Raw genomic sequence first — 13,540 nt, 5'->3', positions numbered from 1 at the left:
AAATACGTAACCAAGTCGACGATTACTTGGTTATAATCTTGTAAAATGTAGTAACACAGTATATGTTGTTGGGATTAGGCATCTCAGATGTTTGGTGGAGCCGACCAGACCTCCAGACGGCCCTCGGGGCTCCGGAAGCTCTCTCAGCCAAGTTGCTGATGAAGGAAGCGGAGGATATTTTCGGTCACGGCGAGTCCCGTGTCTGTAAACGGTTAATCATTCCTTGAGCTCCAGTTTGACCTCAGCTTCACCTCGCAGCTCTGTCTTTTCCCGGCCTTATTTCACATCGCGGAGCCCCCCCCCCATGTGAAACTGCTAAGCTGAATAAACTGACTGCGTCGACCCCTGCAGACACGAGGCCGAGACTGCAAATCCCCCATCTGAGTGGCCCATGGGAGGCTATTTAAAGACCCGCTGATCAGGCAAAACACGGGCCGACGGAGCTCCATGAGCTCGTAGCGTCCCACATGCACCGCTTTACAGTGTGATACAGTGTGTGTGTGTGTGTGGGTGTGTGTTTGTGTGTGTGTCTTTCTTATTGCAGTCCACGATGCTTCCAACGGAGTACTGGCAAGAAAAGTTATTTCTACCTTTTCTCCTGGTCGCCTTGTCTTTTTAGTCGGTTGAAAATAAAACATAAAAAAAGTGACAGAACGTGCATTTCTTACCAAAACAAAACATTTTAAATACTGCCTGTAAACTCATGTTTGTCGTTTATAGCAGCGCCGGCTCATAAAAAAAAAGTGATATTTCAAAAACGTAATCCAGGAGAAAAAAATGCTTTCCCTCAAAATGTAAATGACGATGCAAGTTTTTGAGTCATTTTTATGAGCCCATGCTTTTTATTGTTATATTTCTTTGCACGAAAAAAAAAAAAAAAAAAAACACCTAGCATATCAGTTTAGGAGGTGTTTTTAGGGGGAAAGGCTTTGAGTTAGCGTTGTGTATTTGATACATTGTTTCAGATCCTGCTGTGTTTTCTCTACCTGTTGATCGGTGAGTGAATTCCGATGTAACGCTGAGATCCTGAGCCCGAGTGAATGATGTGGGAAATGTCGGCCATGCTGTCGGTTCATGTTTGTGTTTCCATTTGGGAAGTGAAATCACATGAAGGACCCCCCCCCCCCCCATGCTGTGGGAGGCAGAGACAGGATGATCGGTCAGCTGACTGAGGGGATTTATAGGGGGGAGGGGGGATTGGCATCAGGCTTTCTACTCACTCTAAAAGAAACTCGGAGCAACTAATGTCGCGTAACGAGCAACTAGAGTCACTTTGGGGCAAACAAACACAGGACTTTCACCCAGGAGGCCGCTGTTTGTGTCACCACTGACTTACTAACGGATGTAGGTTTACATAACAAGTGTGTTTACTTTGCATAACAAGCAAAAACATGAACCTTCGTTGCCTAACCCTAACCGAATAAACTTTAATAAAATAAGTAAACGTATGTTGGAAGTTTTATTTTGAAAAGACACTGTGTGTAATTAGTGTAAACGAATGCTGCTTCTCTCTACTCACCATAAAAATAAGATATTTAATGTGAGCAGAGCATCAGTACATAGATGGTCACAAAGGACTTTGAATTTATTTATCATTATTTGGGGAAATTAATGCTTATTATCTCCTCACAAACAGGAACGTACACCGCTCCTTTCATTCTTACCTTTCACAATAAAAGCGCTGTGCTATGAATGTTAAACTATGCTTAGATCTTATTTTAGTTTGGAGAAAAAAGTCAATTTCAACATAACATTCGGTTGGTTAATAGCTCAGACACTCTGACATCACCACGGTGTCTGAAACAGCCTCTCCCAGCTGTACATTTGCCTAAAACGCCTGTCCAGGATGCAAACACACATTTGCCTGCTGCAGGCCGAGGCGTCGCTGGGAAAAAACAGGACGCATTGTTCTGCCTCCCCCCCCACTTCCTTTCCCTCTCTTTCCATCAGCTGACTGGGCGGGCGATCAGACGAGCAGAGACGAGGCGACACAAGCCGTGAGTAAGAGATGATGCTGCTGACTCACCCGCTGGCTCAGGCACCAGCATTACCACATATCAGCCGGATGCTTCTGTCCCTCAATCATCTTCTAGGACATTTACTTCGATTTCGGACAAAAAAATTCACAAAAAAACGGATTGCAGCAGGAATCGACCTTTTGAACTTTTAGAGGTCAAAAAACAGGAGCGAATGGACAGATTTAATATCACAATGCACTGTGACGTGATGTTTACAGGTAAAAAAAAAGTTTGCAAAACGGACACAATGCAAAACAACTAAAAATGTCATCGGTTTCCAAATAATATCTTATATAATATCTATATATTTTATTCTGAAGTTCCCGTATCTGGACAGAGACTGATCAAGCGGGCCGCTCCAATAAAATCATGAAAAATTCAAGTATTTTTTTAAAATAATACAAACAAACTGATTTGCATAGAAATCAGGTTTAAATAGACGCACATTTTTATAACAGCATCATCGATAAGACCATATACATGTCTTTATCCAGTCATCCTAAATTATAGAATAATAAAATAATTATGGTGATATGAAAACAGGCTGCACGTTGGTGTAGTGGGTAGCACTCTCGCCTCACAGCAAGAGGGTCCTGGGTTCGATTCCCGGGTCGGCCCGGGTTCCTTCTGTGTGGAGTTTGCATGTTCTCCCCGTGTAAGCGTGGGTTCTCTCCGGGTTCTCCAGCTTCCTCCCACAGTCCAAAGACATGCAGGATGGGGATAGGTTAGTTGGTGACTCTAAATTGCCCGTAGGTGTGAATGTGAGAGTGAATGGTTGTCTGTCTCTACATGTCAGCCCTGTGATAGACTGGTGTCCTGTCCAGGTGAACCCTGCCTTCACCCAATGACAGCTGGGATCGGCTCCAGCCCCCCCGCGACCCTGAATACAGGATAAGCGGTAGAAAATGGATGGATGGATGGATAAGAAAACAAGAACACTATAATAAAAAAGGTAGAAATAAATATTGATAAGCCGAAACGACCATATTAAAAAAGCAGCGACTTTGGGACTCCGTAGGTTATTTTCTCAGCCATGTATTCGAGGGTAAACCCAGTTTGTCCTCAGTGTACAGTCAGTCGGAGCAGACTGAATGGAGGGAAGGGGATGTACTCTTTGCTTGGCAACAATAGCTGAATTCTGTGATTGGCTGTTGGCCCTGTGATGTCACGGGTGCCTGGCACCAGGTCTGGAATGCAACAGGGGGGGGGGGGGGGGGGGGGCAGGAAACGAAACGGCTTCAACACTTCACACTTGTTGCTTTCATTCAGCTGAAAGTTGTTTTTGTTTTTAAGTTAAGTAACATTTCCAGCCCTACTGCCTTAAATGTCAATGTTTTAACTTGTTCATTAAATGGAAAGCAGGCGATTAATAACTGTCTTCCAGATAAAGTCTGTGGTCACGGCATCTTGTTGAACACTGAGAAGGAGTCTGTGTGCAGGCTGTCAGCTGAACTCCCTGTTCAGGGTTTTGGTATTTATAAAAACCTCTTTGGTTTCCCCGTGGGCAGAGAGGAGGAGTGAGCAGCAGGAGCTCTCACTCTGCTTCCGATTCCTGGGATTACAATTTGGACCACAAAGTGTAGATAATTGTTAAAATGTTTTCATAATAATGGCCTTTGCACGATGCATCGTGACGTCCCATGTTGATTTGTGGACTACAGTTTTGTTTGAGTTCGATATTTTGACCCTTGATAACTATTGCAGAGCGGCACCCCCCGAGTAGCACCCTTACTGGATCTGGATCCATGTGGATTCTCGTGTGAAGCTGCATTGTCGTTCAAATGGGGAGCTGGACCACGACGACTTACCATTTTTGGAAGTTAAAGGGACTTAGGGCAGGATTTGTGAAAAAATAAACATTCACTTTAAGTCTTTTAATGCTAATGGGTGATGAAGCGTTCAAAACCAAAAAGAATGAGACCACACACATATCTCCCCATTGCCTTGAACAGGCTGTGTGCTGCATGATGTACTGCAATTCGTGGTCCGAATTTCCCGCGCAGTCCGGCGGACGTGACGTCAAATGACGCTGAATGCGCACGACGGCTTGGAGACCAGAAGAAGACAAGCGCGGTGGACTCAAGTACTGTATGTGTAGTAATGGACTCTGCTTCGGCCGGAAAACGACCCACCACCACACAAAGTCCACTAAAAAGTAATACCAAGAAGAAAACGAAGGTTTTATCAGCGGCGATTCGTCATCCTAAAGTTACACTAAAATAAACACTTGTTTACTTACTTCGTCGCTTGACATGATGCTGTTCGCGGATGTATGCTACCAACGTAGTTCCGCGGAGGCATGTGCGGAGGGCTTGTAGTAAACAGTCACGTGAACAGCGAGTAAATAAATAACCGTGTCACAGCATCAGCTGCACTGAAGAGTTCGTGCGCGCTACCGCGCCGGCTTGGCAGATGGCTGCAGTTACCCTAACGGCCGTCGTGTCACTGTTGAGTCTTATTTCTTGATCCTGCCCTAAGTCCCTTTAACACATTTTTTTTTTGTAAATGCATTGAAAACATATGTTAATTTTATGTTTACCGATTTGCCACCATTACATTTCGAAAGGTTACTGAATATCAAGCCAAAAAAAATTAAAAATGTTTAAGACAATGAATGAAATATAATAAAATAATTCAAAACTTTGACTTGACTTTTAATACTAGCAAAGTATTTCTGATCTATTTCAGTAAGAGTTGTGAGTACTTGCGATAACAGGCGTACGTATCGAGGAGGAAGCAAAAAAAAAAAAAAAAAAAAAGACGCGGAGTGACGCCTCCTCTCGGACATAGACGACCTTCGGCGGTCAACTCTCCGGATAAAGATAGAGAAGCGGTGAGCATGCGCCCGAGGGGTCATCGAAGAATCCAGTAAATAAGAGCCCCGGAGCACGAGCCGAGTGTCGGCGCTGACGTCACGGCCCTACATTGAGAGCTCGAGCTGAATTGTAAGCGCGAGCTTCAGACGGAGGCGCGCCGAGGCAAAGGACACAACTACGATGAACTCCAGTCGGTGCGACTCTACTGTCTTCTGAGGGGGGATACAAGTATTTTTTTTATTTTATGAGAATTGCCGGTTATTTCGTAAACAAAACCGACGGACATTTTGGGAGTTTTTTTTACATCGCTTTTGCGGGGGGTTCCAACATGTCGTCCGCGGCGGTCGCTGCCTCCAGAAGGCAGTCCTGCTATCTGTGCGACTTGCCCCGCATGCCGTGGGCGATGATCTGGGATTTTACCGAGCCCGTGTGCCGCGGATGTGTCAACTACGAGGGCGCAGACCGGATTGAGTTCGTTATCGAGACCGCGCGGCAGCTGAAGAGAGCACACGGCTTCCAGGACGGCCGCTCTCCGGGCCCGGGGAAGCCCCACCACCACCACCACCACGCCGCGAAGGAACTAAACCACTCGGCCGGGGAAGCGGGCTCCCGTCCGCCGCAGCCGTTGGACCGCTACCCGCTGTCCGACCGGCCGCCGCGGCTCGGGCCGGAGTACCAGGCGGTGGGGAGGCAGGCGAACGGCCTCCCGCTGCCGAACGGATTTCCAAAACCCGACGAGCCCCCGGAGCTGAACCGACAAAGCCCGATCCCCCGCAGGACTAGCGCGGTGCCTCCCAACCTGGTGCCTTTGGTGAACGGCGGCATACCGACCATACATCCGCTCAACGGCCGCCCCTCTCAGATGGGCTTGCCCGGGGTCTTGGCCGCGCCTGGCCCCGGGGAGCACGGCAAGCGTCCGGAGGAGCCGAAAGACAAACACAGGCCGGACAGCCTGTCGGACATGTCGGACAGCCACAAGGAGTGGATAGGCAAAGGCAAAACAGTCCGGGACCTGATGGCGCTGCACACGTTCGACAGCAGGTTTAAAAAGGACCACGCCGCCATGCAGAGGGTGATGGGCTACGAGCCGATGGCGACCTCCTCGAAAACAGGTAACGTTGTTGTTGTTGTTTGTGGGACATTTTGAATTTGACAGTTGCGTCACGAAAACAGGAACTTAAACAACTACTACGATTTTTTTTTCTGTGTGTGTCAGCACATTTTACGTACGGTGCTGACGTGCGTGGTAATGCCACGCTGCTGAAACGGACCCGCTCACCTCCGGGTGGTGCACGTGCACGTTTTTTTTGGGGGGGGTGGGAGGTTAAATAAAAAAAAGAGCAGCAGACATTGAGCAGCTTTGTTCGGCCACGTGTTGAGAAATTTCATGTGTTTCGTCATTTGCAGCGGTGTGTGTGTGTGTGTGTGTGTGTGTGTGTGTGTGTGTGTGTGTGTGTGTGTGTGTGTGTGTGTGTGTGTGTGTGTGTGTGTGTGTGTGTGTGTGTGTGTGTGTGTGTGTGTGTGTGTGTGTGTGTGTGTGTGTAGTTGTGTTAACTCTTCCTCTCCCTCCCCCACAGACAGAGGGAAGCACCCACGCAGCATGAAGAGGAAGGCTTCCCCGGAGCCTGAAGGTGAAGGCAGCGTCCCCAAGATGAACGGCGGCGAGGGCCCGCCGTGGCTCCCCTCGCCCTCCGAGGTCCTCAAGATGCCCCCGGTTGCCCTGCCGGGCTTCTCCGCCGCTCCCCCTTCCACCATCTCCCCCCACTCCCGCACCACACCCCCCGAGGCCGCAACAGCGCAGAACGGCCAGTCCCCGATGGCGGCGCTCATCCTCGCCACCGATAACGCCGGTGGCACGGGTTCACCGAAGGACGCCAACCAGGTACACTCCACCACAGCAGGCGCGCGGCGGAACAGTGGCAGCCCCCTGTCGCCGTCCTCGGCCTCTCAGAGGAGGCTGGCCCAGCAGAGGGAGGGCCCTGCGAGCACCAACCCCTCTGCGCCGCACGTGCCCGGCGGCATGGACCCCCACACTGCGGCGGCGGCGCCGCCACTGCAGAGCATCCCAGACTCTTCTGTGCCACCCGGCAGTGTGCCGCTGTGCTGCACTCTGTGCCACGAGAGGCTGGAGGACACTCACTTCGTCCAGTGCCCGTCCGTGGCCTCGCACAAGTTCTGCTTCCCGTGCTCCCGGGAGAGCATCAAGCAGCAGGGCGCCACCGGCGAGGTGTACTGCCCCAGCGGCGAGCGGTGCCCGCTGGTCGGCTCCAACGTGCCCTGGGCCTTCATGCAGGGGGAAATAGCCACCATCTTGGCCGGGGACATAAAGGTAAAAAAGGAGAGGGACCCTTAAAACGTTCACCAGCTGTTTTTTTTTTTTTCTTGAACTCTTTTCCTTTTTTGTAATCCGACTACGGCAACAACAGCAGGACATAAAGTAACACAAACACCCCGAATAGAAATCATCCAGCGGCTCCCAGAGAGACAGACGGACATGTACATATAGGACACAAGGGAAGTGTATACTTCGTAAACATGGCTGTCTATTTTTTTTTTTATTCCTCTTTTTCAATACATTGTGTTTCTATATTTTTGAAGATAAAAAAAGGTATGTACTCTTCATAACAGCCCCCCCCCCCTCCCATCACACTTGTTTCTTTTCAGTCTGTTGGTGTACTTTAGGTCTGGAGACGGTCCTGTCAAACATAGAATGTGACTAATCTGAGCACTTGGCAAAAAAATAATAAAAACAAAAAGAAAAAATGCTTCTAGCTGTACATGTATGCACTTGTTTAAGAAAAAAAAACTTGCCAAATACAGTTTCAGACCTTGTTATAATACCTCTAGTGTCTCTGTGGTTTTGCTTATTTTCCATAATCGGCGAGCTGGAGAGTCGTGGCCTGATTGTGATTCAGCCATGATGCAATACCTTCCAACAGGAACAAACTGGCTTCCAGGGAAGAGTGGGTGGAAGAAAAGTGGAGAGAGGAGCGATTAGCTGGGGGAGGAGGAGAGGGGGAGGGGGGGGTAGTGAAGTGTGTTGCATAAATGTTTTGTACAGTAAATCACACGTAGGCGGGCCGGGGTCGCTCGCTGCCGAGCCTCGTGTCCTGCGGGTGTCGGGAGATAACGAGCGCCTAAAAATAGTCTGCCGTGGAAACGCGATGCGTGGCTCCGGAGTGACGCCCGGCCAGGCGTTTTGTTGATTCGAGTCAAAAAACGCCTCCCCAAATGCTTCACATGCCCCGACAGATATGTTTCTTCAAACGTTTCCATGTTTGGCTTTTTTTTTTTTCTTCTTCTTCCTCTTGTTGCTGAGTCATGCTCTCTCAACGTGGCACAGGACCAAACCTGACATCTCACCACGAATGTTTTAAAGGAACGAATCCTGGCAGCGCATCGGGACTTGTTTTTGTTTTATTTTGATGGATCCCACGCCCCGGTTCCAGCAAAGCACACGGAGACGTGAGGTCATCAGCGGCGGTGGCCTGCTGGGACTGTAACGATGGGAGCTGAGCGAACGGCTCGTCACCGTTTTTTCCACATGGCTCGCCCCTCGTTGACGAGTTGCCTCTGGGAGCTCAGTTTTAGCCCCTCGGGGGGCAAACGGGCTCCCCCCCTGGTTTCATCTGACAAGATGTCTCCTGTCAGGAGGGGATTTTTGGATGAGGCTTGTTTTTATGATTTTAGTTTCAGTTAATATTCTACAGAATGCGATTCGGTCACTTGGTGGATAATTCTCTCTCAAATAACACGAAGGAGTATGGAGGGGCCTCCAGAGTAGAGGGAGGATATAAATGCCTTGCTCAGGGGTCACGTGCTCCTCGGTGGAATTCCTGAGTCACCGTCCTGCCCCCCCCCCCCCTCCCCCCTGCTGTCTGCTGCAATAACACGCCTTCCACTGTTCAAGGTTGATCACACAGCGAGCGGATGAATGGGGGCTGTGTGTGTGTGTGTGTGTGTGTGTGTGTGTGTGTGTGTGTGTGTGTGTGTGTGTGTGTGTGTGTGTGTGTGTGTGTGTGTGTGTGTGTGTGTGTGTGTGTGTGTGTGTGTGTGTGTGTGTGTGTGTGTGTGTGTGTGTGTGTGTGTGTGTGTGTGTGTGTGTGTGTGTGTGTGTGTGTGTGTGTGTGTGTGTGTGTGTGTGTGTGTGTGTGTGTGTGTGTGTGTGTGTGTGTGTTAACCCTTTCCTGGGTCCCTCCTGGATGATTCCACAGGTTCAAACCCCCGAGCAGACAAGTGTCAGAGAGGGAGGGAAACAAACAAATCCCTTATTTTCTTTGAAAACTTCACGATCTGACTCTGAAGTGTTTATTATATATATTTTTTTAACTCTTAAGTTTTATTGGCCGGTTAGAGACGGTGAAGGAAACGAACCGAGATAAGAATGACTCTCGATATCAATTGGAGATTAAAAGAAAAGTTTAGCCCCGTTTTTCATCGACTGCCAAACAAAAAATCCCAAACTTTGCTCCAGTTTGTAAATTGTGAGGATCAGCTGCTTCAAGTCGTTTCAGAACGTGAATATCTTTGGGTTTCAGACCGTTGGTTGGAAGAACAAGAAGCTTTTTCATCTATTTATCATAGACGTTTTCCAGTGTTTTGGGTCTCGCTGAGCCGCTGAGATTAAATCAATCCAGGTCAGCAGTGGTTGTGATTATGTAATGTTTATTTATTTTTCTGTTGGTGAAATACAATTCTATTCTGTTGTAATCAACATGAAAGTCGTAACTCAATGAAACTTTTGTCCATCATAATATGGGTTTCACTCCACAGACTATTTAAGATGAATGTATACTAAAGTTATTTAGATAATACCAGTAATACTTAGTCCTCCTTGTGTGAAATCCTGCAATTAGTATCAAAGAGTATTGAAAGTTGAAATACTTTAGTAGTTATAGTTATCTCTTTAAAATTATCACCATGTTTCACTTTTAGCTTATAGTTTTTATTGCAGAATTCCTGAAGTTGACGATTTTTCGTAACTCACTTTTTTTTGTTTTTTTTTAAAGTACTGAAGTTTCCTGTTCCCTTTTCTTTTATTACATTGAATAACAATCTCATGACATTATCCCCAATAATGAAGCTGCGGAGCTGATTTCATGTTACGTTTTTGACCATTTTTGAAATGTTTTGTGGATCTCCAGCTGTGAACACAAGCACGATGAAGACCTTGAGATGTGGTTGAAATCTCTGGGGGGAAAAAAGTTGTTGAATGAAAAGTGTAGCTAGTATGTTTAGTTAAATCAGTTTCTTTGGGGGGGAACACCAGGGGCCCTCGAAGGGGTCCGAGAGGTCCCCCTTCAAAAGAAAATGCAACCCATTTTAAGTTGAGTATTATTGCTCTTTGTTGCACAGGAAGGAGGACGGCAGGTTTTCACTTTCACATTCCTCTTAACAAACAAAAACTCTCAGAGGGGTTAAAAAACCCGGTCTGCTGCTTCTTTTGATGTCTGCTGGCCAATCAGACGGCCCGATCTAAACCAGATCCAGACCTCCGCCCTCTCTCTCTCTCTCTCTCTCTCTCCCAGGCCGGCTCATCTTTGGCGTGAGGTCGGCCTCAGATTCCAGCCGAGCCAGCTCATTTCTTTTCATCTGTCACCGAAACTCAACACCCAGAAGGCCCGACGAGCCAGTGGCCCGAGATTAATGGGTTCGCTCAAATTACGTGGCACACTCGGAGAAAAACTCAGGGTTTTCTCCCCCCTCCTCCCCTCCTGTTCCTCTCTCTCTCTGTTCCCTCTGTTTATTCAGCTGTCCCTCACCCAAAATCCTCCTCCTCCTCTTTCCTGACTCTGAAATGCAGGATGGGGCTGGAGGAAACATGCCTTGAACTCAAGAGAACAGCTAACACACAGGAACAACAAACCTCAGCTGTTCTCACCTCGGCCAACGCCGACGTGGTGAAAACACTGAAAAGACGCTGTGATTTCATAACAAGCGGCTGCAGCTTCACACTGATATTTAACAAGAACCGGTTCATTTTAAATTGACCTTATTCCCATGGCGGCCATGTTCAGTTTTATTACACGCTTAATAAGGAGGGAAACACTTGGCCCCCGGAGGCCTTATCCAGTTTGTAAAAAAGTAGACTTGCCTTCAAACAAGGTCACGGGAGTTTTCTGCAGGAAACGTTTGTGATCGTGTTCCAACAGTAAACAAACCAAAAGTAGTGAACTGGTGTTTATTTTGGGCTTCAAAGTTGAGGTGGAACCATTATATCCTGCTATCGGGGGAGTGCAGCAAAGTTGGCTGAGCAGAGTTGTATAAAGAGGTAAAAAAAATATACGTAGGTAGTCAATGGCAAAAGACAGATAATTACATTTGAATTTTTTGTCAATTTAAACGATATTTTTTGCACATCAAAAGGCGACTCATCTAAAAGTGGTGTGTCTCCGATGCTCAAGTTTACTTCCCAGCTGGATAAAACAACATCAGGTAAGAAGACTTTTGTTCATGGAACATAGCTAGATAGCTAGCTTTCCTGACTTGCAAAAGGATCTTTTTATATGTGTAATTCATGGTAGCCGGAGTCATTTGTCTCCCGTACATATTTTTTTCTGCTAACACAGGAGGGGGCGTGGCTTAGCCTCTAAATGAAACTGAATGGAAAGATGCATCCACTGTATTTTTTACAGACATTATATTGTAAGAGCAAACGTTGAGTTCAGCGAGGTATTAAGCTAGTTAGCTAGGTGCTAGCGACTGGTTTTCCCTATGTTCCCTCATTTCTATGAAAGGGTTTATGGTTACATGTGATGTAAGTACGCCAGATTATAGCTACTATTGGACCGTCGTCACTGTGACCTTTGACCACCAAAATTGAATCAGTTTATCATTGTTATATCAAATTTGAACAGTATCGTACTTGAGTATGCATCAATTTAAACTACATATATAGCAAGAAAACACTGACAGTACATTTTGCTAATAAAACTCATGTACTTACTACTTAAGTATGGTTTAACACAATGCATCGTCTTTGTTATAGAGCGTCTATGGCTGTTATGTCCAACTTTTGGTCACTACCAAAACAAGGCATTACATTAATACTGTGGGGAACATTTCATTAATTTATTTGTATTTTGACCTTATAAATACTTTCCAGGGAATCCTCCTTGAATCGATTTGAGGCCCCAATGACTCTTGCGCTTTTGCAACAACACGACTTAGGTTCATAACAAGAATAAAATGAGTCTTGTTTGCCTTGTTCGCTCTTTATACTACGTCACCTGACCTCTGGAGCAGTTGATCCTAGCGTCTTGTTGTGCCACAGGTGGGTTTATATTGCTGTTAGACACTCATGGGTGCCTTGTGCGTCTCTATCGGACACTTTGGGCCGAGACAAAAGTGTCTGTATACCTTCCGATGAACCCTTACGAGATACCTCCCGTCGGTCTTTCCCTCGACTTCGGTGGTGAAAAGGAAGGCGGGACGTGTGAAAGGTGTGCGTGGAGTGTTGGGTGGGCGGAGGCGGGTCAGACCCAGCAGCTGCACTTACTATAATTAGCCGTCGAGCCGGGCAGAGGCTCCTGTGCCATTAATCAGCGAACTCCCAGCAGCGAGCACCAAGAAAGGAACGCGGTGCAGTGTTGACTCTTTATCTGGGAAAGAGGTTTACGGAGCCAAGGCCCAAATATAGCAGCCGGGGAGTCGAGGGCCCTGTTGCCTGGATATCCCTGCTGGAAGATAAACAGAGGGGGACGCTGAATTTGCCACGTCAGTGAGCTGGCAGGAAGTAAAGGCCACGGAGGGAGGGGGGGCGATCCCTTTTATCCAGGCTGATACTTTATAACCTGAGAGCAGAAGGCTGGACTGTTTGCTGGCTGGAGAGGTAGTTTTACAGTACAGCGGAGGGTTTTGAGGCAGCATGCACCTTATCTGGCTGACAGTTTTATTACACGGCAGACAGAGCTGAGCAAAAGTGATATTGATCACCTCAGACCAGTAGAGATAAAAAAAAAAAAATAGCCCGACAGGAAGCTCTCTGCTGCAGCATCTGGCGGACGGAAATAAGGTCAGGCCTAAAGTCAGGCAAAGACGTGTTAACACAACTAAAATGACAAACTGACAAAAACATGATGTTAAATAGCAAAAGAGCTTGATGTTCTTGGGTGCCAACTAAGATCTTTTTTTCCACTCAGTCAGCCAATCAATTGTGTCCGAGAGCACTGAGGGAAGCGCAATGAAATTGAAATTGTATCAAAGTACGCCTTGCATTGATTGAAATTCTATGAATAATATATATTTTTTGACATTCTTGAAATAACTCACAAATATAGCCAGGCCTGGACAGGGTTTGTGGGATTAAGTCAAAACGTTTTGAAACAACAGTGGAATCGTGTAGATGGTAAATAGAGGAGGACCTAGGACAGAGCCTTGAGGTACTCCTCAGTTCAGAGGGGCAGCTGATATGACATAAGTGATATCAGGCCACACGGGTAATGCTTGTTAGTAGAATCAATTTTGTTTAATTTCATTTGTTGATGATCTGTGGCGCTACTGTACGACGTTAACCAGCCAATAAAATAAGAATAATACCAACCTTGCTTTTTGCTTCAAACAAACGAATTTGGTAACTATAAATACAAGATTTCAACTCTTCCAGTAGTCTCTTCCAATTGAGGTGGTTACATGAGGCATTTTTATTCTGATTATTAGTGGAATATTAGGGTCCATGTAAACACACCTAGTCCTAGAGTGCTAATT

General features: G+C 46.9%; 1 protein-coding gene across 1 annotated transcript; it reads left to right on the top strand.

Annotated features, from left to right (window-relative positions):
- Positions 1-4,914: 4,914 nt before the first annotated feature.
- Positions 4,915-7,189, top strand: LOC311011597 (interferon regulatory factor 2-binding protein 2-B-like). Its single transcript, XM_084006634.1, has 2 exons — positions 4,915-5,946; positions 6,412-7,189. The coding sequence occupies exons 1-2, from the start codon at positions 5,079-5,081 to the stop codon at positions 7,185-7,187; spliced, it is 1,644 nt and encodes a 547-aa protein (XP_083862760.1). The 5' UTR covers positions 4,915-5,078; the 3' UTR covers positions 7,188-7,189.
- The last annotated feature ends 6,351 nt before the right edge of the window (positions 7,190-13,540 follow it).

The sequence above is a fragment of the Eutrigla gurnardus genome, assembly GCF_963514095.1.
Source record: "Eutrigla gurnardus genome assembly, chromosome: 3".
In the NCBI taxonomy this organism is placed as follows: Eukaryota; Metazoa; Chordata; class Actinopteri; order Perciformes; family Triglidae; genus Eutrigla; species Eutrigla gurnardus.
Note: the sequence above shows the minus strand (reverse complement) of the source record. Positions and strands in the feature narration are given on the sequence as shown.

Bases quoted from the DNA above. Each gene is read 5' to 3' on its own strand.
- LOC311011597 (XM_084006634.1), top strand. From the start codon at position 5,079: ATGAGAATTGCCGGTTATTTCGTAAACAAAACCGACGGACATTTTGGG. The intron at 5,947-6,411 runs GTAACGTTGTTG...CCTCCCCCACAG, and splicing joins GGCGACCTCCTCGAAAACAG to ACAGAGGGAAGCACCCACGC.